Genomic DNA, 22,120 nt, shown 5'->3' on the forward strand with positions numbered 1-22,120 from the left:
AGCCACCTGACATAGGGTCCAAGACCCCACCCCGCCCGGTTTGTTGCAGTACCACATGGCGGTGGTGTTGTCCATGAACACCTGCACTACACTTCCCCGGACAGAGGGAAGGAATGCTTTCAGTGCAAGTCGTATCACCCAAAGCTCCAAAAGATTGATATGGAGCCGGGACTCCGCTGGAGACCAGAGGCCTCTGATCTCCGCCTCTCCCATGTGGCCGCCCCATCCCAGGAAGGACCCATCTGTCACCACTGTGCACTCCAGTTGGGGAAGGGAGAGGGATCTGCCACTGACTCAATCGCGATTTGTGAGCCACCACTGCAATTGTCGTGCAGTGCGCTCAGAGATCTGGACGTGATGGGACAGGTTGCCCTGAAGCTGTGCCCTCTGGAACTTCAGGTCCCACTGCAGAGCCAGTATATGCCATCCGGCTTGTTGCACTAGCAGGATGCAGGAGGCCATTAGGCCCAGGAGCCGGAAGGACATCCGGACTAAAACCCAGGATAGAGGCTGAAAGATCTGAATCATAGCCTGAATATCCCAGACTCGCTGATCGTGAGGATAAACCCGAAACTGTGTCGAATCCAGAACCGCTCCGATGAAGGGGAGCTTCTGAGAGAGACTCACGTGCGACATCGGCACGTTAATCCAGAACCCCAGCAAATGCAGGAGGTCGGCCATAGTCTGGAGGTGGGAGACGACTGCCTGGGGCGAGCCCGTCTTCAACAACCAGTCGTCGAATTAGGGGAAGACTGGAATCCCCTGATCTGCGCAGATGAGCTGCGACCACCGCCATCACTTTCGTGAATACCCGAGAGGGACTGGTATGCCCGAACTGGAGCACGGCAAACTGAAAGTGCTCCAGGCCTACCGTGAACGGCAGGTAAAGCCAGCAGGACGGGGATATGAAAATATGTGTCCTGCAAGTTCAACGCTACCTTCCAGTCTCAAGGGTCGAGGGCAGCCAAGACCTGAGCCAGAGTCAACTTCTTGAACTTCTCCTTCCGGAGGAAGCGGTTGACGTTCCTGAGATCCAAGATGGGACTCAGGTCACCTTTCTCCTTCTTGGGGACTAGAAATTAGTGTGAATAACAACCACGTCCTACTTCTGGCCCAGGAACGTGCTCGATGGCTCCCTTGGCTAAGAGGGCCGTGAATTCCTGCTGAAGAAGAGCAAAATGGTCCCCCGACATGCGGTGGAACTGAGGTGGCATGGCTGGAGAAGCAGTCTCGAAGGGGAGGGAGTAGGCCCTTCGGATGATTTGCAGCACCCACCTGTCCGAGGTAACGGAACGCCAGTGGGGAAGGGGATGGCGAATTCTGATGCCCATCGGCGTGAGGTGTGCCCCAATGCTCGGAAGGCTTTGAGGCAGACGCAGCAGGAGCGGAGGTGGACTGACCGGCACGCTGGTCCCCTGTTCCGCCGTGGCAGGAACCACTTCCGCGCGGAGGTTGGTTCTGCGCAGGCTTCTGGCTGAACGAACGTGTTGGGGCGCCCCTTCTGTGGCCACGAAAGAAACAAAAAGCAGACATGACCGGATGCGTGGTGATGAGACCTAAGGACTTGGCCGTAACTCAGGAGTCGTTAAAACGCTCCAGCGCACTATCTGCCTTATCGCCAAACAGGCGAGTACCATCAAAGGGCATGTCCTTTAGAAAATTTTGTACATCCCCAGAAAAACTAGTGGACCGCAACCAGGCATGGCGACTGAGGGCCACTGTTGTGGAAATCGCCCTACCCAGTGAGTCCGAGGTGTCCAGTTCACATCTGATGGCAAACTTTGCTGCATCTTCCCGCTCAACAACAGCTTGGGAAAGCACTGTCCAAACCTCCTCCGGACACTGAGGCAGCACCTGCACAACCATGTCCCACACAGCGTGGGAATAGCGGCCCAAGTGGCATGCGGTGTTCAGCTGGTAGATGAAAATAGTTTCTTGACGAACTGTTCCAGATTCTTGGATTCCTTATCCGACAGGGCAGTAGGCAATGCGCTTTGGGAAGTGGAGGCCTGGATGACGAAGGTCTCTGATCTTCTGGGTGGACAGAAAAGCAGGGTCACCCGGGGCCGGGCGATGGCACCTGGCCTCATTCTTATCCACTGGGACCCCCGTGGCTGGTCTAGACCAGGTGCCCATCAAGACCTCAGTTAGGGCCTCATTGAACGGCAACAGGGGCTCCAAAGAGCTTGCCGCCGGCTGAAGCACTTCAGTGAGTAGATTAGTCTTGAGGGTCACTGTAGGCAGGTCAAGGGCCTCAGCCTCTCTACGGTGCACCACAGTGTATGTCGCACACTTCTCCATAGCCACAGCAGGAGGAGAAAGAAAACCAGGGTCAGAGGAGAGGTCAAGGCCACCGGCATCCTCTAGCTCGGCCGTCCGTTCCTGTCCCGACTCGCACTGCCATGCGAGAGGGTCCTCAGACCCTTCCCAGTCGTCCCCTTCCTCCACAGCCCATAGAACAGGCTGTGGAGGTGGGGGAGGGACAGGGGAATACAAATTGTTGAGCGGCGCCGGTCCGGCTCCGTGTCCCAGTTAGGGTCCCAACTGGGAGCAAAATTGTCCGGAAAACCAGGCAAAGGTGGTGGTGGAACGGAACCCACTGCGGCGCCGGGATCGGAGCAGCGGGTGGCGCGGGGGCCGGGCAGACGAAAACTTTCTGGATCCAGTCTGATGCCTAGGGATATTCTAAGGTAAGGAATCTATCACTAACGTGTCTCTTTCAGATGGCGTATGGCACCTGATCATGGGTATAAATATTTTACCTGCACCCCAAGTTGAAAAGGCTACATACTAGCCATCCCTGGAAAATCTGTGCTGACTGGGACCCCTGTCTCATTTTTAGATGAGATGGGTCTCAGAATCATATTTTGGGATGCATGAAATTTGTCCTTGGAAACATACTGGGAGAACACCAGCGTACGTGTAGCCCAAAGAACGTCTGTTGCTATGTTGGCCAGTACACACCTTGAGATGGCGGTCTCCCTTATAACCTGCATATATCGGTGTTGATTATTCTTACACCCCCTACCCCCACAGGCCATTGCTATCAGACTGTGGCGTACCTGCTTTAAATCAAGTAAGTTTCAATAGACCAAGGACAGATTCTTTAGGCTCACCTCACTGCATGAGACCAGGTTGGACTGGTGAGTTTCGGGCATACAAATGAGCATCATATGCAAATACTATGACCGAAGGCACAGCCATTGATAACGGGTAAATAAAACGTATGTGCTAACTGCTACCCCCGCTCAAAACAGCTCTGAAAGAAAAGAACTGGAGCCTAGGAGTGGCTGAAGTACAGTTGAGCACATTACAAATTACCTTGTGGTTATGTGATGTTTTCTTTCAGCATGGGATCCGAAGCTCTAAGAGCATTATGGGATGCTCATTGGCTAAAGACAGAACTGTACCGTGAAAAAAATGCACTTCAACCTGATTGGTTCACCTCACGGTTTTAGGAGTTACATCCACTCTGAGTGGCTATAAGTTGGCTCTCCAAGACAGGTATTCATGTTCATCTTTGTCTTTAAGTGAAAGATGTACATGCTAGTGAGAGGAAGGATTTAACCAGGGGCAGGAAGTTTGGTTGCCCTGTTTAGAGATTCAAAGTATAGAGTAAAAGTTATGTTGTTGCGGTGGCCTAGAGGAGAAGATGGCAGAAGTGCTCTATAAGATCTGAAATGGTCTTATGTCAGCTTAAAAGATAAAACAAGGCCCAGCTCTGTCGAGTGCTGTCATGAGGGTCATTGAAAGTTAGGAATTGACCAAGACTGGAAAACTGTTATTGCTGTACAATCTAAATCCAAGATCCTCATAGCAGACAACTTAGTACTTATTGCCCTCTGTATGTAGCGCTGACAGGGGTAAGTTTAAATGTGTTTCCTGCTACTAGGAGGTAGCAGAAGATATCAAGAAGAATCTGGGACAAACGCTGTTGCCATACAGCGTGAACATAACAATCTTCCTGGCTTTGCTATCTGCCTTCTCCATTTTGTTGGTACATTCTAGAATGTTACCAATCTTGATACACTTTCTTTGACACTAACCATTGCTGTTACACCCAATTAAAACATCTGGGTTACTCCCAAAGCCCACCTGGCCCCATAGATATTATTCAAAGTCATTTTGGGCTCCAGAAGACTGCTTCTGCTTACCTTCACAAGTGATCATGACATGAATTCAGCAACTGAAACCCCACTATACTAAAACCACCACAAATGCCAGCTGACGGATTTCAATCATGTGAACCAGAGTCAATAGGTCAGGCAGCAACATCAAGGTGCAGTGACTGCGTCAACAAGAACAGTCTGATTTTACTTAAAATAGCCTGTGCATCAATCACATTTGTACCACATTTCTATAAGAACAAGTTACTTACCTTGTATAACACCCTCTCCGGTGGATACTCCAACCGCAGACTCCTCACCTTAACAGCATCGCCAAGCACCAGACTACATCTAGACAATTTTCCCAGCCATGCTCCTACGTGCAGATAGGTGGCTCACATGGCTCCCAGTGATTCTGCTCTGTACCACATGACACTCATGTTGTCCATGAAGGTCTGCACCAGCTCCTCTTGGTTGACCTCAGGAAGGCTTTCAGGGTAAGGAGGAAGACCCAAAACTCCCAAAATACTGCTACGGAGCTGGCTCTCATTTGGAAAAGCATCTCCACCTTTCTCATGTCATCTCCCCCCCCCCCCCACACACACACACACCACTGATTTGCGTCACCACCCCCACGGCAGTGATGTGCCTGTCAAAACCACAAAGTCTGGTGGGAAAGGGAGAGTGATCTACAGCTGGTCAGGCTGGAGCATGTCTGCCACCACAGAAGAACCTGAGCTGTCTCCAGCGAGATCTGGATGGAGTCTGAAATTAAGCTTTGGGCTTACTGAAATCTAAATTTCACTGCAGGACCACATATGCCATTTGGCATTCACAATGAAGATACACAAGGTTAGGAGTCTAAAAAGCCTCAGATCCAGAATTGACCCTGAAACAACGAAAACATATTCAGTCTGTCCCAGACTCGTTGCAGCAGTGGAAAGGTCTTAAATGTTATGTCCTAGACAGCCAGAATGACAGCATTCCTCTGCATGGGGCACAGGTGGGACTTTGGCTCGATGAGAGAAAACCACAAAGATGTCAAGCATGCAGCCGCTGTCCATAGGGATCTGCGACTGACTGTGTTGGGCACGCCTTGAGCAGCCAGTTTTCGAAATAGGGAAACACATATATCTCCGACCACCACATTCTTGTAGAGTGCACATGAGTGTCCTGGAGCTAATGAACACGCACGATAAGGAGAAAGAGGGAACAATCAAACAGTAAAAAGCAAAGTCTTCAGCTTTTTTAACCACTTCCGTGCGGCGCACGTTCAGCGGACGTCGAGTGCACTACCTCGGTAGTGCTGCGCACGTCCGCTGAACGTTCCGGCCCCGCCCGCGCAATAGAACGTTCCGCACCAGGGCAGAACGTTCGGCGCAGCAGAGGGGTTAAAAGCCTGTTCACTTGCTACTAACCGTAACTCAACCGGCAAGCTATTCTAAGCTTGCTGGCCCAAGCGGGAAAAGGATCTACCTACTGATTCTGCTTGCCTAACTCTATTGACCTTGGCAAGATGACCGTAGAGTTCTAAGGGGAGAATACAATAGAACCGCATTGGACAGGAACTCTGGCCCAGACCGATGGAGAGCTCTGTGCATAAGTGTCAAGGCATTAAACAGGATCCTTTTCCTGACAGGTAACCAGTGTAGATTGATCAGATGGGTTGTTATCACACATGTCTGGGAAGATGGAGTACCAGACGGGCTGCTGTATTCTGGACCGTCATCAATTATTTCAGTAGATATTGAGGAAAGCCTACATACAGAGCATTGGCATAATCCAATCTCAACACTACCAGGGCTAGAAGCATGGTAGTCCTGATGGGAATAGAAGGAATATTTTGGCCATAAGCATCAGGCCAAAGCAAATGTCAACAACTGTATTAATCTGAGCTTGGTGGATCAGCTGCTTGTCAATCTTGACACCCAAGTTCTCTACTACTTCAGCGTGGACCTTAGATGGATAAGTCGCACCCGGCCAGTGCGCTTGTAAATTCAGGGTAAAATTATAGTCAAAGATAAGAACCTCGGTCCTATCAGGGTTGCACTTGCGTTGATGTCCAGTCACTTACCTTCGGAAACGATGTATCTGTTAGAGATGATTCGAGCCGCAGATTCCTTAACGCAGATTCCTCAACGTAGAATTATCCCCAGGCGTGAGGCTGGATCCGGAAATGATTTGCCCAGCATCCCTGCACGCCAGGGGGGACGGCATCAAGCGGCTTCACCCAGGCGTCACCAGCGTACGTGACGTCAGTGAGGTCACATAAGTCCCACCCCGGGGAGCCTACGTCAGTTTTCTTAGGAGAACTTTTCTGCGCCACAACGCGGAGCCATCAGACAAAACTGTGGGGTTATGGGAACAGTGTGCGAAAGAACAGAAAAAGTGGAAAAAGAATGGTGACGAACAACACCATAATGAGCAGTGTCAACACTGCAGCAGCCAAAGGCAGGGAAAGAAAAAGAACAGAGTACTGTCCTGAACAGTCACCCTGCCAGGATGTAGACAGCCCCCTCTGGAGACAAGGAACACACGCAAAATTGTCACGACAACATACAGCAGGACTACAACCCCAACAAGGAACAACGAAAGTGAAACTGGTCTCAAGACAAACAGGAATGACAAATGTACAGGGGAACCCCAGCACAGAGTGTGACACACACCCACCCCCCCCCCCCCAGGAACAAGGGCAAGGGCACGAAGAGATGACCCCAACCCAGAAGGTAGTAGAGGGACCAGAACCCTTAGTAACCAAGGGAAGAGGGAGGGGAGGGAAGAAAGTGAAGGCAAGCCCCTAACCTGGACCAGAGCAGAGGGGCAAAGGAGAACATAGAACACCATCCTCCAAAGAGTCAAGAGGAGGAAGGAACAAGAACAGAACAAATCATCCAGTTAAAACAGCGAAAGAATGCACTCACAGAAGATACAGCCACCCACCGGGAGGCGAGTGCAGAAGACCAAGCCAAAGGCTGTCGCAGAACGGGGAGGAACGGCAGGCCGTGACGGAATCTGCGGCTAGAATCGTCTCTCCCAGATACATCATTACCTAAGGTAAGCAACTCGTACATCTGATAGAGACTACTAGCCGCAGATTCTTTAACGTAGAATAGATACCCTAGCCATACCCATGGGGAAGGAAGGTCTGCGAAAGGGCCCCACCGGCCTGAACACAACACAAAGCCCCACAGGGAACCAGGCCAACGGACAAGGCGAGGAGACTCCTCCCCCCAGGCAAGGGGAACCCCCATAGCAGAACGGCATCGATCCCACGGGGGGTAGGGAAAGAAGAAAGAGGAAGCCCATTCCACTCAACAGAGAAAGCAAGGTTAGGGGAGGCCGAGGCACCCCACGTCCTAATGGGGCTAAAGAACCTCTATCCAAGGCCATGGCAAGGAAGGGGAAGGAGAGCAACCCAGAGGCTCCAAGGAGACAGGGAGAAAGAGGGAAGAACAGCCTGGAACACCCAGGAAGACCATCAGGCTGCTTCCCAAAAGAGGGAGGGAGACAAGAACCTACCCAACCCCCAGGCCAGCGACCATGAGGGTGAAGAAGTCCCGGACACATCACAGAGTGGGGTACGCACACATGACCCAAAAGGAGCAGACCAGAGTCACGACCCAGGCTGCAGACAACAAAGCAGACCTGACAAACAACGCAGCAACCCCAGAGAAGGACACATCAGGGTGCCACCCAGGCATTCAGCACAAGGAAATTGCACCTACAAGTACATAAGTGCCACGGAGGGCAGAGGCCCGACGGTAACCACAACTACCCAGCACATAACTAGCTATATAACACGACGAGAAGGCCTCGATGTCCGAAGAGTGAATGTACTCCGCTGATTCCGACTCCAAGAGACGGAAGAACTCGAGACCGTGCGCAAACAATACCGACGCAAAGAATATAAGGCCTTTTGGCCGTAAAAAAGCTAGTTTTTCTCGGTTCCGACAGAGAGACGTCGAGACCGCATCCGAACCCAATGGCGGAAAAAAACAATCTGGGGATGGAGCCGATGCCAATGCGCACTGTAGTCCAGGGGAGGAGCCACCTATCTCAGGATACTTCGAAGACTCTTCCAGGACAACAATGTGCGATCATCCGGACCCAACACTAGGCGGCAATCTAATGCAAAAGATATGAATTTAGCAGCCCACATGCCTTGAACCTAGCTATATAACAGCTACCAGTACCCCACATAGGGTATGTTAGTCCCAAACATGGGAACCCTCTTAGGAAGAAACTTCCGCAGCAGAGGACAACTGAAAAAGCTATGGGGAAAAACCCCCGCAGAAGGCTTGTCAAGCAGCCGAGAGAAGAACAGGAGGCCTAGTCTCAGTGCCAACCTGGTGTGAACAACTGCAACAAAATATTCACAGAAGAAGGGCCGGTCAGCAGCCAACAGAGCCACAGTCCAAACAAGGAGGACTCTCAGGCATATGAAGCACACATTTCACACAATGGGGGCGACTCGCCCCAACCAAAGAACAGCTCACAAAATCCAAACCAACTCACAGGTCACTGAGGGGGAGAAGGAGGAGGAGGAGGAGGAGGAGGAGGCCGGAGTCCCACCAAGAACCTCCGGATGGCCGAGTCCGCCGGGGCGTGGAACAAGAGGATGCCATCAAAAGGAAGATCCACCAGCTGCTCCCGTACATGCTCCGGGAACACACTGTCCCGAAGCCAAGCATGGCGGCGAAGGGCAACTGAAGAAGCCATGGCACGACCCAGCACCTCCGATATATCCAGAGCGGAGCGTAGAATAAACGCCGCCAGCTCTCGCCCATCTAGCGCATGGTGTCGCAAGCCCACACCAGCACCCTCCTGCAAAGCTGCAGATTAAAGGGACGTGGGCCTAGCCAGCACACATAAGGTGCTAAGGGCCCGCAGAGCCACACTGGTTGAGGCAAAAATATTATGGCCCCAGGAGTCCAGCCAGCGGGCCTCCCGGAGGGTGGAGCCAACAGCGATGGCAAGGAAGGAAAGGCGGTCCGCAAGAGGGTCCAGAGGGGTGAAGGGAAAGACACGCCGGGTCACGCGGTGCTTGAAGGTGCCGGTGCAGAAGGTGGTGGGGCACCGGATCCCCCGTGGCGGGGCACCCCCAAGTCCTCGTCAGCGAACAGTGGAGCGCACCTTCAAAGGGGAGCAGCAGCTACCTCCCACCAGAGCCCTGGTGAAGAGGCTTCAAAAGATGGTCCATGGGGAAATGGGCAGCCGGATCTCCCATGCGCAAAATTCCCACAGCCGTGGAAACAGTGCGAGCGAAGGCCGCACCGGCCTCAGTAGGGCCCCGTGGCGGAAAAAGCAACTCCTCTGTGGGGGACGGCTGCAAACTAAGACGTCCATCCCCCAGACCAAGCGGAGAGGGGAAAGGCCAGGCCCGAAAGGGAGAAAGAGGCGCCGAAGAGTGGGGAACCTGTGGTTCCTCCAGCGAAAATCGCGGACACGGTGACGAACAGTCTGTCGATGATGTCGGGGAGAAAGCCAAGACGCGGCAGCCCATCTCCAGTGAAGATGACACCAGCAGGCACCCAACCTCTGGGGAAGAGGGGACGTCGGAGGACGAATACACTACCCGACGCCTGTCTGGTGCGGTAGAGTCTGCAACCTGGAGCAGAGCGTCATCGTCATCCACCACCACAGGAGATGCCGGACCGGCCTCCGTTCCAACACACGGTGCCGGGAACCGGGGCTGGACTGGAGCGGAGGTAGTCAACGGACAGCGCCGGAACGGTGCCAACTCGACCTCCGACAAGGCAGCCGCCTGCGCGGAGGAACGAGAAACACCTGGAGAGCGACAAGGAGTCCCCCACCAGCCTCGACCCATGCGGGGACGAGAGGGATCCGCTGACCCTCATGGCGGTGCCAAGGCCGACTCAACCACCAGCGAGGCAGCCGCTGCGCGGAGGGACGAGAGGTACTCTGGGATCGACCAGAAGCCCCTGCCAGCCTCAACCCATAAGGGGACGAGAGGGGCTCGCCGACCCCAGCGGCGCCACCAAGGCCGACTCGACCTCCGACGAGGCAGCCGCCTGCTTAGAGGGAGGAGAAGGGCCCGTGGAGGGACGAGGAGTCCCCTTCCAGCCACGACGGGATGAGAGGGGTACGGCGACCCCAGTGGCGTGCACGGGCCAGCAGCTGCCGGCACCGTGGTGGCGTCACCTTGGCCTCAGACAGAATAGCCACCTGTTGAAAGGGCCGAGTGGGGCTCGGGGATGTGACTCAGGCCCCGGCGACCTCCCGCGACACCACAGGGACTCCGGCAGGAGTTTGCGGCAAGGCAGAGGCGCTGTGGGCTGAAGGAGGGACTCCCGAAGGGTCAGACCCCAACGGCACCACACCCTCCAAGCCTGGAGCCGATCCAGTCGGCGCCGGAGCCGAAAACGCCGGCGATGCCGCGGAGGGCCCCGCATGGCGCAAGGGATCCGCCGACATCCCAGGAAGCAAAGGAGGAGAAGCCAGCGGGGCATGTAAAGCCGCTGCATATGTCTCCATTCGGTCTCTCGATGCCCCCTCACCGGGGAACAGAGGATAAGGGGTTGATACGCGGGGCTGCATTACCCGCGGAGAGTCCACGCCCCCAACAGGCCGAAACCAGCCCTCGGAGACAAACTGCGGTACTTTCCCATGAGGGGAGCGACGCTCTTGTGGCACAGGAGACGGATGAGGACGCCGGCGACGATGACGGCCACTCCGAAAACCCTCCGCAGTAGCTGAGCGAGGAGACGAAGCCGATCTGGGCCTGCGGGTTGAGAGACGTTTCTTGCGGCATTCCTGTCGCGACTCGGCTTCAACCGCTGATACGCCTCACAGTCCGTGAAGCCGTGATCTCCCCCAAGCACCACATGCAAATGAGGTGAGGGTCCGTCGCCGACATCAATCGACCACAAGATGAACATGTCTTGAAGCCCGAAGGCATACACGCACTGTTCCTATAACCCACCAAAATCGAAGGAAAAAGGCCTTAACAGGCTCAGAGCAAGAACCGGATCCGCTTTGCACGCGGAAAAGTAAAAAACTGACATAGGTGGTTGGACATATGTGACCTCGCTGACGTCATGTACGCGGGTGACGCCGCTTGATGCCGTTCCCCCGGCAAGCAGGGACAATGGGCAAACAATTTCCGGATCCAGTCTCACGCCTGGGGATAATTCTACGTTAAGGAAGCTGCGTTAAGGAATCTGCGGCTAGTAGTCTCTATCAGATTAAAACTCGTCCACTGCAAGACCGCAGATAGGCAGAGTTTGATGGCCTCTTGATTCAGTGTCTCATCTTTTTTTAAATGAGAAGAGTAGCGGAGTGTTATCGGAGTAGCACACGGTTTTGAAAGTGTTCTGAACCCAATGAGAACCACAAATAATGCTTGTAGCATTGCATATGAAAAATTCATATGAAAAAGGCGCCTAAAAGTCCAGGGATACCAACAAGTCTAATAAGTTCAGAGAAAGAATTGGGACATGGTAGGCATCTTTAACTTTTCTTTCGACAGAAAGGCATTTAGTGGATGGAGGTCCAGTATAGGCCTGAGGCCTCTGTCCTTGGGTAGGAGGAACATGCTCAAATATCACCCTCCTCCTCTCTCCTAATCCGGCACCCACTAGATGCCTCGACTTATTACAGCAATATTATGGAATAGTTCGCTGGCAGTTGCTCATGTGTGGGGCATGATGAGAAGCAGGAAGAAATGAAAGGCAGGGCATTTCTCCTTTGAATAATTCATATGACCAATCTGTCTGTTCTCCAGTAGAGGAGGAAGTGTCATATGTCATATAATGTAGTATCCTGCCTCCTTCCGGCTCACCATGGGGTGTGAGGGAAAGTTAAAGTGGTTTGGCAGCAGTTGCAACATTAGAAGAGCAAGAGAGCTGCTGCTGCACATCTTGGGAAGGCTGGTGTTGCCTATAGGCTAGCCCTCTGGAATACCCCATAAACTTCCTGTACTGTTCATGGAACTGATTGGCGGGAGACAAGAGTTCCAAGGATCATGCTGTCGCTCAAATGTCCTTAAATTATTCAATGGCCGAATCAGTCTTCCTCTCAAAAAATCTAGAGCTGTCAAAAGGCATGTCCAAGACCATGTGCTTTTAAAGCACTCCACTAGTGCCAATAGTGTCGGTCTACATAGATCTAGGTACACAAACCAGTATGCTAAACGTATTTTACAGAGTCCTGTCCATCATGCATCATTCGAGCCAGCAAGGTCATGAGGTATTCTGGCATGGCTGGCAATTATTTACTGCCCACATCTGTAAAAACATGGATATACCAGCACAGAAAGCACACCAGGTTTAAGGATATTATGGCCAAACAGGTCGAATAGGACAATCTCTTTTTCAAGGGTGTCTGTGAGAGCCTTGTTGAATAGCAAAAGAGCATCACTGAATGGTAACAATGGCTTAGAAGATGTTGGACCTGATTGAAGGATCTCAGTTAAAAAGTTTACCTTTCTTTCAACAGTAGACAACTGTAACCGAGCACTTCTGCTGTGCTGCGCACAACTACTGTGAAAGACACTTGTGTCTAGCTCACTGACATTACAAATCCAAGTCTAGACAATAATCAATATAGTATGAAGAAAGCAGGTTTCCCAACTCCTAGCCATGAGTATCATGGGGACCATTCTGCATACCCTATATACAGAACAGGTGGATCCAAAATAAGCCTACAGCCTCTGATAGTACTGGTGTTGAGGCAGAGGTTGAGGATTCAAGTCTGGTTGCACCTTTGTAATCTCAAAGAACAATATAGACAGATGATGGCTCAGTACTGGATATTAGTGTCAGGATCAGGCCCTGGGTTGGCAGTGTAGGCATCAACATGTACGGTACTGGCATAGTCCGTGGGACAAGATAAGAAGCATGAACCGGTGCAGGAACTTGTCGAGCCCAGGCACAGTTCCAATAGGGTCAGTTGCCCCTGAGGGAAGGTTCACTTGCAGAAAACCAACTTGTGCCTCTTGTGGCACCATGGAGCAAGAAGACGTGCCAGAGGAAAATGGAAGTCTATGAAAGCGCTGCAGAATGGTCTACTTGAACGGTGCAATTAGTTGAGGGAGGTTAATGGTGGCCCAAGGAATTTGGGGTGCACAAGGACAACTTTTAGCCCAGATTAGAATGAGATGATGATTATAAGGTACAACCTTTAGATTGACACCCTCACCGGTCGAGTACCACTTGGCATTCTTGCACTTATGGCCCAACTTTGACGTACTGAAAGACTTCGGACCAAACAGGACTTTGCCCCAGACCACACCTTCAATAGGATCACACACAGCCCTACAACTTGGAGCGCAATTACTTTGCGACCACAAGCTCTTAAGTTCGAGACGTAGAGTTTTGCATCCTAGTCTCGAATCAGCTTTGGTTGAAAAATTGAGTATTTAGCACACAACTGAGTCATGACTGGAGCCTAAAAATAAAGGTATATGTTGTGCTGGTCGTGATAAACATCTGCTTCCTGAAGACACTGCACGGCTTGAATTCTGTCATGTTCGGTCGTGTGGAGTGAGTAACCACGGTTTCTGGCACAACGTCTGTAATCTTTTGAAAGCTTTTGTAAAAATGAGAAAGTTGAAAGCAAAGCTCTGGATCCACATTGAAGAGCTCAGGAAGAAAGGAATTAATATGCGGCTCTGCTTTGTCAATTCCTGGGTGGAATGGAGTCACAGCGGAGCCACCAAGCGCCATCTTTTGGCACATGGAAGCATGAGACATATTACATGGATTCGGCCCCTGGTTCCGAAGGCTCTGGAAAGCTTGCTTAACAACTACTACTTCATGCCCTTTAATAGACAGATCATGAAAAATCACTATCATTTGTAACATATTCAAGAAATAACCAACCCCTAGAATAATGAGAAAGGAGGAGGAACAGACAATAATCTGAAGGTCTGGTCTGCTAACCTAGCACCCACACCATGAAAAGTAATGAAGAGAGATGGAACAGAGCTGAGGCTGAACAATTATGTGATTGGCCCAAAAACAGACTTGCAAAAGAGCATACAGTTGGAGATGTGTGGCGCAGCGGCCAGGCAGCGGACTCCAGAGCACGGTGCTTATGGTTCGATCCCCAGTAGCAGCTCTGCTCAGCACCATGTGACTCTGGGCAATAGCTCACTTAATCTCTCTGACGGCCCCCAACGCCTTAAGACCCTTAAGCGTGTTTAGTTTGCGCTTAACAAATTCCAGATTTATTTATTTATTTACCATATGTGGAAAATATGCTCTAGACCTAGCAAGTGAGCTCCTTGTAATTGCTCATTTTTAATCATTTTAATGTTATACTCCAGGTTCTGTTGTGTGTTTTGATATAGGACATCCTGAATTGGTCTTTTGACAAAAAGGAGCCTGCTGAGATTTTCAACCGTTTGACTTGTCAAACTTGTGCTAAATGAAGCAGCAAGTGCCACTTTGCAGTGATTCTGAAGAGACAAGAGGGCAGGTCTCTAAAGCTAGAGTAGATGAACAATGCTTTTTGGAAGAGTTGGGCAGCCTTTAAGCAACAAGTGCAAAAACCTTATACTATCCCTGAAAGGACCAGAAGGCTGTTCTGGTGGTTCTTCCAATACTGTACTTTTCTCAGCACTCACTGTTCTTAGATTAATTTAGTCTTTGTGTCATTACCTTCCTTTACCATTATTCAAATTACTCTGCACCGCATTACACTCTTTTCTATATCAACAAGCATATTACTAGATTATAAGGCATTGGTGTACTGTATCCTACTATTCATTTATGGTTTAAATCTGTTTTTATTGAGTATATTGCAACCTTAAACAGTACGCCCACCTACAACCATCGGCTGGTGGGGAACGTCTTATTCAAAAGCAAACTTTATTAAAAGAGAAAGGGAAGGAAGCAAAGAGGAAGGAGAAGAAAGCTAGGAAAAGACTGAGATAGACAGAGGGTAGAGGACAGGTAACCACCCACGGCGTGTTACATGACCTGGTAGGGGTCTAGGGCTGAGTGACCTTCCGAGGAGGCGCCGGGACTGTTATGTGAAGTGCAGAGAATCGCAGGACTCGTAGGTTGCGAGGGAAGGTAAGTTACACGAACTCAGAGGATAGATAAGCTACTGTGGACCCCCAAGTCTTATCGAATTTAGGCAGTGTGCGATTGATCCCCGCTGCGATCCGCTCGATCCCCACAACCTCCTACAGTTTGTGTAGCCAATCTAACTTGGTCAGTAAGGCGGTTGTGCCCATTGTGCCAGAAGATCCAGATTGGCCGCCCCTAGTGCTAAAGTAATTGCGCTGCCCCTACAGGACCGGAGAGGGTATGTGAGGGGGTTGGGTAGCCCCAGCAAGATGTCACTAGGGAATCGAGCGAGTTCTGTCTGGTATACCTGATCGACTATGGGAAGGATAGTCTCCCAGAATGTCTGTATCTTTGAGCAATGCCATAAAATATGGGACAGTGTACCCTCTTGCCCGTAGTCACGCCAACAAAGGATGCAGCAGCGAGGCTTCCATTTAGCAACCTTCACTGGGGTGTTATACCAATAGTGTGCAATTTTCAGGAGCATTTCCTTCCCTGAGGTGCTGCATGAGGATGCCCAATGAATAATATCCACTCACTTCTTGGGGGAGAACTCCCAACTCAGTTCTGCCTCCCACCTGCACTGCGCCAGGGACTGGCCTGGGTTTCTGTCCTGTTGAGGAAGCCATAGATGTCCGACAGAAGGCACTTGTTGGAGGTGCAAGTGATGTACCAAATTAAACATTTAGTGTGGAGCCGACCAGCATGCGAACGGACATGGGGTTGTGTGACCCAGTGGCGCAGTGCCAAGTACTGCCAGTACGAGTCCTTGGGGGTACCGTAATGAGCTACTAACCTGCGGAAGTCAAGGATTCCCCGCTCGTCAAAAAGATCACCTATACATTTAGTTTGGCTCTTGCCATTTCAGGTAAGCATTACCCTCTAGGGCCGGGGAAAATCTGGGTTCCCAGTAAAAGGGGTCAATGGTGAGATAGCGGACGACAGTTGACACTTCTCCTGGGCCCTGTCTTACACCTGCATGGTGGCTCGCAGGACTGGGGAGAGGTACGCGCCCAGCGGCCGATGATGTCTGGGTAAACATGGGACCTTCCAAATGTGGATTCCTGCCACTCCCCCATCCATAAAACACCATTGTTTTTCTGACTCTAGTTGATACCATTTGACCATCCATCGCAATTGCGCCGCTTCGTAGTAGCGCCTGAGATGTGGAACACCGAGGCCACCCTCTTCCTGCCTCAGATAAGTGAGGTGTCGAGCCATACCCGGTTTCTTCAAATGAAGCTGTTGATGAGTTGCTGCATTTGAGCCAGCGTCGTGGGCGGCAGACATAGGGTTAGCCTCTGCATGATATAAAGCAGACGGGGCAAAATCATAATTTTGATGGCTACAATCTTGCCTAGCCAGGAGAGGGCGGGTTTCTTCCAACTGTTCAGCTTGCGACGCATTTTGCTCAGAGCGTCCGTACAGTTCACCTGGGCAGTCTTCGTGGTGGTAGAGAAAATCCGGAGCCCTAGGTATGGGACATCCCGATGAAAATGGGAAGTGGAGTGATAATTGGTGTCCTACTATTCATTTTAAAAAAATGGAATGACGCTCTTATAAAATGTAATACATTTCTTTTTCAGTGCAACGTTAATATTTGCATATATTTATTGTAAGAAAATTTGCACACATGTACACAATGCTTTTAAAAAATATTTCATACAACTATATTCTAACATTTTAAAAAACAGTTTATGTCAAACCTGGGGTGATGTGACCTTAGCTGTGAGTGTTCCAGCTTGAATATCAATCAGCCATGCATACTCAAGAGTATCAGTTCCAAGCGGAAGTCCTTCAGCAGAAAACATTGCATGTGCTCGTAACTGCAGACCAGAGAGGCTGATATGACCTTCGCGCAGAACTCCATCCACTGGTGGACGCTGTTTTGCATAAAACAAATTTAAATTACCCCAAATTTTCCTAAATGGGAATGTCCCCCGAAATCACCAATTAGCATTAAACAAGATGTAGAGAAAAACACATGTGTAAACTGAGACCAGGAACCGTAAGAACACTATATTTAAAAAAGTACTGCTCATTGTGAAAAACAAGTTTTCTACAGGATCACCTTCAAATCAGTTTTCTAAACCTACTGACTGGTTCTAAATGACCTGCAACCTTTTTTCTTTTAATTTTAGAACTATAACTCAACACTCCACTAGCACTCCTTATACCCTTTCATATTGCATCGCATATACTCATAGTTTTATAACAACTCTTATGACATCTCAAATCTCATAATTTTTGAGAACACAGTGCATGGTAGAGTGGTGAGTTATTGTTGCATGGCTAGCAAGCTGAAAACAATCTGTATGGAGGAGCATTAATTACAATTATAAGAAGGTTGTGCATAAATGATACATTTACAGTATAACTTTACATTTTTGTGTACTTTAAGTTTGGTTAGTATAGAAAGAATAAAGTTTTACGCAATATAACGGAGTTTTAACCTGTTTTTTTCCTTGAGATATATACACACACACATTTATTTTATTTATAAAGATATATATAGATAGATATATATATATTGGTTTTTTTTTTAAGCAAGGCCTCAAGGCTGAAACGCGTCGGTGTGCAGACGGGGCTCTGTTAAACAAATCTTAAAGAAAACTTCAAGTTCCTGAGTGTGGCGTCTTCTTGTTGAAAAAAAAACCCCCCAAAAAAAACATATACATATATACACATATATATATATATATTTATACATATATACATATATATACATATACATATATATATATAAACAAGGGCGTCCTGTGCACGAGGGAGCACTCTTTTATAACTGAGAAAAATACAGGTTAGAGGTATGCTACAGTTAGGTTAAGATTTTGCACACACAAAACCATAGACATTCAGCAGTAATAGTTATCTCAAATAACTATAACTCACACCCTAAGGTAAACATAACACGCACCGCAGCCATGCATAGTTTTCTCATCAATAATTTTACAGCAAATGTTGCAGTGTTATTATCAATGATGTCATAGAAAATTTCATGACTAATGTAATATTTGGGGTAATTAGAAGTGCATGTCGAGGACGCGAGTTATAGTTATACGAGAGAACTATAACTGCGGAATTTCTGCGGTTTTGAGTGTTGAACAGCTGAACCCCAACTATAACGTACATGTAACCTTTGCTTTTTTCAGTGTATTTCCAAGACATATTTTTATTTCCTAACTATAACATGTCTTTTCAGAAAAAATTACTTTGCACCGGTTGACAAATCTGTACGAAATTTTCAAAACTAGTGTGCCAGTCAGTGCAGCTGCTGTCTGGAAGGTTTTGGGGCGATTAGTCAAGCTGGGGCAGAGAAAAATGAGGTTCCAAAACATGCTTCCCCCATGCAATTTCCCATAGGGATTTAAGACATGACTACAACCCGAACCGCTGAATGGAATTAAACCAAATTTGGCAGAAAGCTAGATCTTAGTCACGAAAGAGAGCTTTTTGTAATTTGGTGTAAATCTTTTTAGTAGTTTTGGAGTAATTAAAGAAAAAAGATTTATGTAGATCTAGGGACACGGATCAACTGCAGATTGAACGCGGTGGATCAGCGGATTCCCAAGCCAACAGCAATGCCATGATTGGCTGGTCATAATGAGAGAGTTGAGTTGCATCTGTCATTTTGCATATCAGGATATGGTCCCGGGAGTCCAAATAAAACTTAAAAGCAATAGAAAGGGTCAGAGGAGAGGTACCCTGACCCCATAGGAGTGATGGAAGGGTATGTGAGGGACCCCTCCTGGGCAAGAAATTACTCAAGAAAAAGTTTGTAACACGCGTGAGGATCCGCTGATGCACTCTGCTCGGCCCCGTGTGAATCTGCGACAAATCTGCAGATCCGGAACCAAATAAAAGAAAATTTAAAAATCCACTTACAAACCTACTTACACACTCTCTAACACTTACACTCACACACCCGTACATATCCTCACACCAATAGTCATTTTCACACCCATACAGTTACTGATACACAAACTCTGAGACACAGAGACTCACTCACACAGCCACTCAAACACCCACTCATACACCTACTCACGGTCTCACAAAACCATTCATACACACAGCTACTCACACAGCCACTCAAACACCTGCAAAACCACTCACCCCAATCACACACTCATTCAGACCCATAAAACAACTTGCACACCCACTCACAGACCAACACATCCACTCACACCCACTCAAACCACACACACACTCACAGACCCACGCTGCCAATCACACATCCATAGAGCCACTCACACCCATACAGTTACTCACACACCCATATAGTCACTGATATATCCACTCAGAGACCCAGAGACCCACTCACACATCCATACAACCACTCACACACCCACTCAGACTCACACAGCCACTCAGTCTCTCTCACACACTGATACACCTACTCACACACCCATACATCCACTGATACATCCACTCACAGACCCAGAAAACCACTCACTCACACAGCCAATCATGCACTCACTCAGATACCCCCTCACAAACTAGACAGACACACACACACACCCACCCTCACAGCAACTCACATACCAAATAAACTAAATGTTACTTTACGTAAAAAAAAAAACTAGTTATCTCAAGTAACTATAACTTGTGCCCTAAGGCAACTATAATTCGCACGTCCGCCATGCATAGTTTTCTCATTAATAATTTTATGGCAAATGTTGCAGTGATAATCTCAATGAGGTAGTGGAAGATGTCATGAGTGATGTAATATGTGGGGTAATTAGTGCATGGCACGAGTTATAGTTGCCTTAGGGCACCAGTTGTAGTTACTTGAGATAACTAGAACTGCTGATTTTTTATTGTTTTGTTTGTGTAAAATCTGAACCTAACTATTACGTTCCTGTGAACTTGGTTCTTTTAGTGAATTTCTATGGTTTATTTCATGCTGGTTCCTAACTATAACGTCCCTGGAACCTTTATTTTTTCTGTGAATGTCTACTTTAAAAAAATGCTATTTCCTAACTATAATGTCCCGATGGGATAGTCTCACCCTAATGATACCACCTGCACATGAGGAAAGAGACAATCTGCCTAGAGACCTTTAGATAATTAAGAGCCTTCTTCGCCGTGTTAGCCTCACTGGTCCTAGAGCTACGCAATGCTTTGCTCTTGTATGTACAGTTTTGCTTTGTCAAATGTAGATTCTTAGGATTAGTTGACTTTAATAGTCACAGGTGTAAATTCACAGCAAAGATATATAAAGATATATATATATTTACTTCAAACAAGTTATTTTGCTGAATAAATGCCATTTTTACAATGAGGCTGGTTATTTCCATTTATCAAAATATGAATGGCTGTGTCAGGCCTAGGCAAAATGCTCAAAAGGAAAACAACTCAAGCAGTCTGTGTAACGAGGGGACATCTGACGTGAGACTGTCGGAGGTTTAGTTGTTTAATTGAGATGATGTGGGAAGTGTTTATGCCATGAGCCTGGTGACTTCTGTGTTTGAGACCATGGTTCTTCAAAGGAAATCACCACTTTTGGTTTTAAACCTAACATTTAGATGACTTTAATGGAGCATTGTACCAACTGGGAGGACTCTATGAGGGCATGTGAGGGAGTACAAACGTGTAGTGTTAAAACCCAAACAAACATATTTGAGACCAGTTTCATAATATCCAGTTGCAATATAAAAAGGGACAGTTGGTAAGACTGCGCTGGTTTTCGAAATGGCCTATGATTGAGAGTGCTAGTGTGAGACGTCTAATCAGCGTGATGGCATTTCAAGGCATGAGAGTCACGCCTAGTGAGATTGCACTGCAGTGTGTGAGATTGGCAGCATGAAACCGTGCTCTTCGGTGTTTCACCATCCCTAGGAGCGAGTTATGAGGTTTTTCTCAATCCCCTGGACTCAATGAAATGAATGCACCGGGGTAAAGCAGACTATTTTTCTTCACATAACGCCATATAAATTGAGAGGTTTTATTTAATATTGATTGGCACTTGCAAGTATATCGGTGTATTAACGATCCTATTGACAGAAAGTAGATTGATTTGCTAGGTGTGCTGTAAGCATGAGAGCTAGAGGTGGACTTTAACCATCATTGTGATTTGTTAGGGCGATTGTCGTGGAGACGTTTGAGACAGACACAATGGCCTGCTGCAGAATTCACCACATTTGGCTTTTTAGACGTAACATTCTGTGGATTTCCACTGAACACTGTACCACCTGGATATGTCATTGGCCAAAAATGCTAGCTGCACTGCTAAACATGTTTACAATTCATGCCTGTATCTATATTTGTTATATCTCCATTCTCATATGTGATTTATTTGTAGGCGCTTAGAAAAATACAAAGTGGAACAGCCTTGGGTGTGATGTGACCTCTGCGTTCAGCTAAACCTGCCAATTGGTAGAGGACGAGGGGAGATGGCGCAGAGCAGGACAGATTGCCCTGGGATAAACAGAGAGAAGCAGGGAGCGAGATACGCGCATACAGGGCTCTTCTCCTTCGTTCACAGCCCAGACTCAACTGATTTAGCGGACCTAGCTTCGCTGGTAAATGTTACGGGGGCTTTGACCGCACTGTTTACAAGATGTCTACAATTATTTATGCTGCTCATCCAAGACTTACATTTCAGAATTGTGCTATGGCAGAGTGCAAGTGTGAGCGAGAGTGTAATGATGAGTGTGTGAGTGAGAGTGTGTGAGTATCAGTCAGTCAGTCAGTCAAAGCGGGTGATTACAGAAAAATAGACAACTGTTTAAATATCTGTTTAAATTGGGATTACACCCTGGACCTGGCGCACCTGGGTGTCTACTAAAAACAAGCACACTTGTATTTTTTGTTTATTTTCTATTTTCCTGCAAATGCTTCGCAAACTCGCTGGAAATGTATTTTTAAAAAATCAATGGCTGGGTACATGTGGGACCCCACCATCAGGCCTAGGGAGTCCCACAGGTCCTAGCTTGCCCCCTTATGTTTTGCATTTTTTCCTGGAGCTCAGTGGAGTCT

At 48.5% G+C, this 22,120-nt stretch overlaps 1 protein-coding gene across 15 annotated transcripts in view; it reads right to left on the bottom strand.

Moving 5' to 3' along the window:
* BLTP1 (bridge-like lipid transfer protein family member 1) overlaps positions 1-22,120 on the bottom strand; it is a 2,102,388-nt gene that overhangs the window by 1,739,315 nt on the left and 340,953 nt on the right. For all 15 annotated transcript variants that reach the window (XM_078676841.1, XM_078676840.1, XM_078676839.1 and 12 more), the window contains one exon: positions 16,849-17,025. In XM_078676841.1, the coding sequence (XP_078532967.1) occupies positions 16,849-17,025 (177 nt within the window). The remainder of the gene's footprint in view (positions 1-16,848; positions 17,026-22,120) is intronic.

Source organism: Lissotriton helveticus, chromosome 2_1 (assembly GCF_964261635.1).
Source record: "Lissotriton helveticus chromosome 2_1, aLisHel1.1, whole genome shotgun sequence".
In the NCBI taxonomy this organism is placed as follows: Eukaryota; Metazoa; Chordata; class Amphibia; order Caudata; family Salamandridae; genus Lissotriton; species Lissotriton helveticus.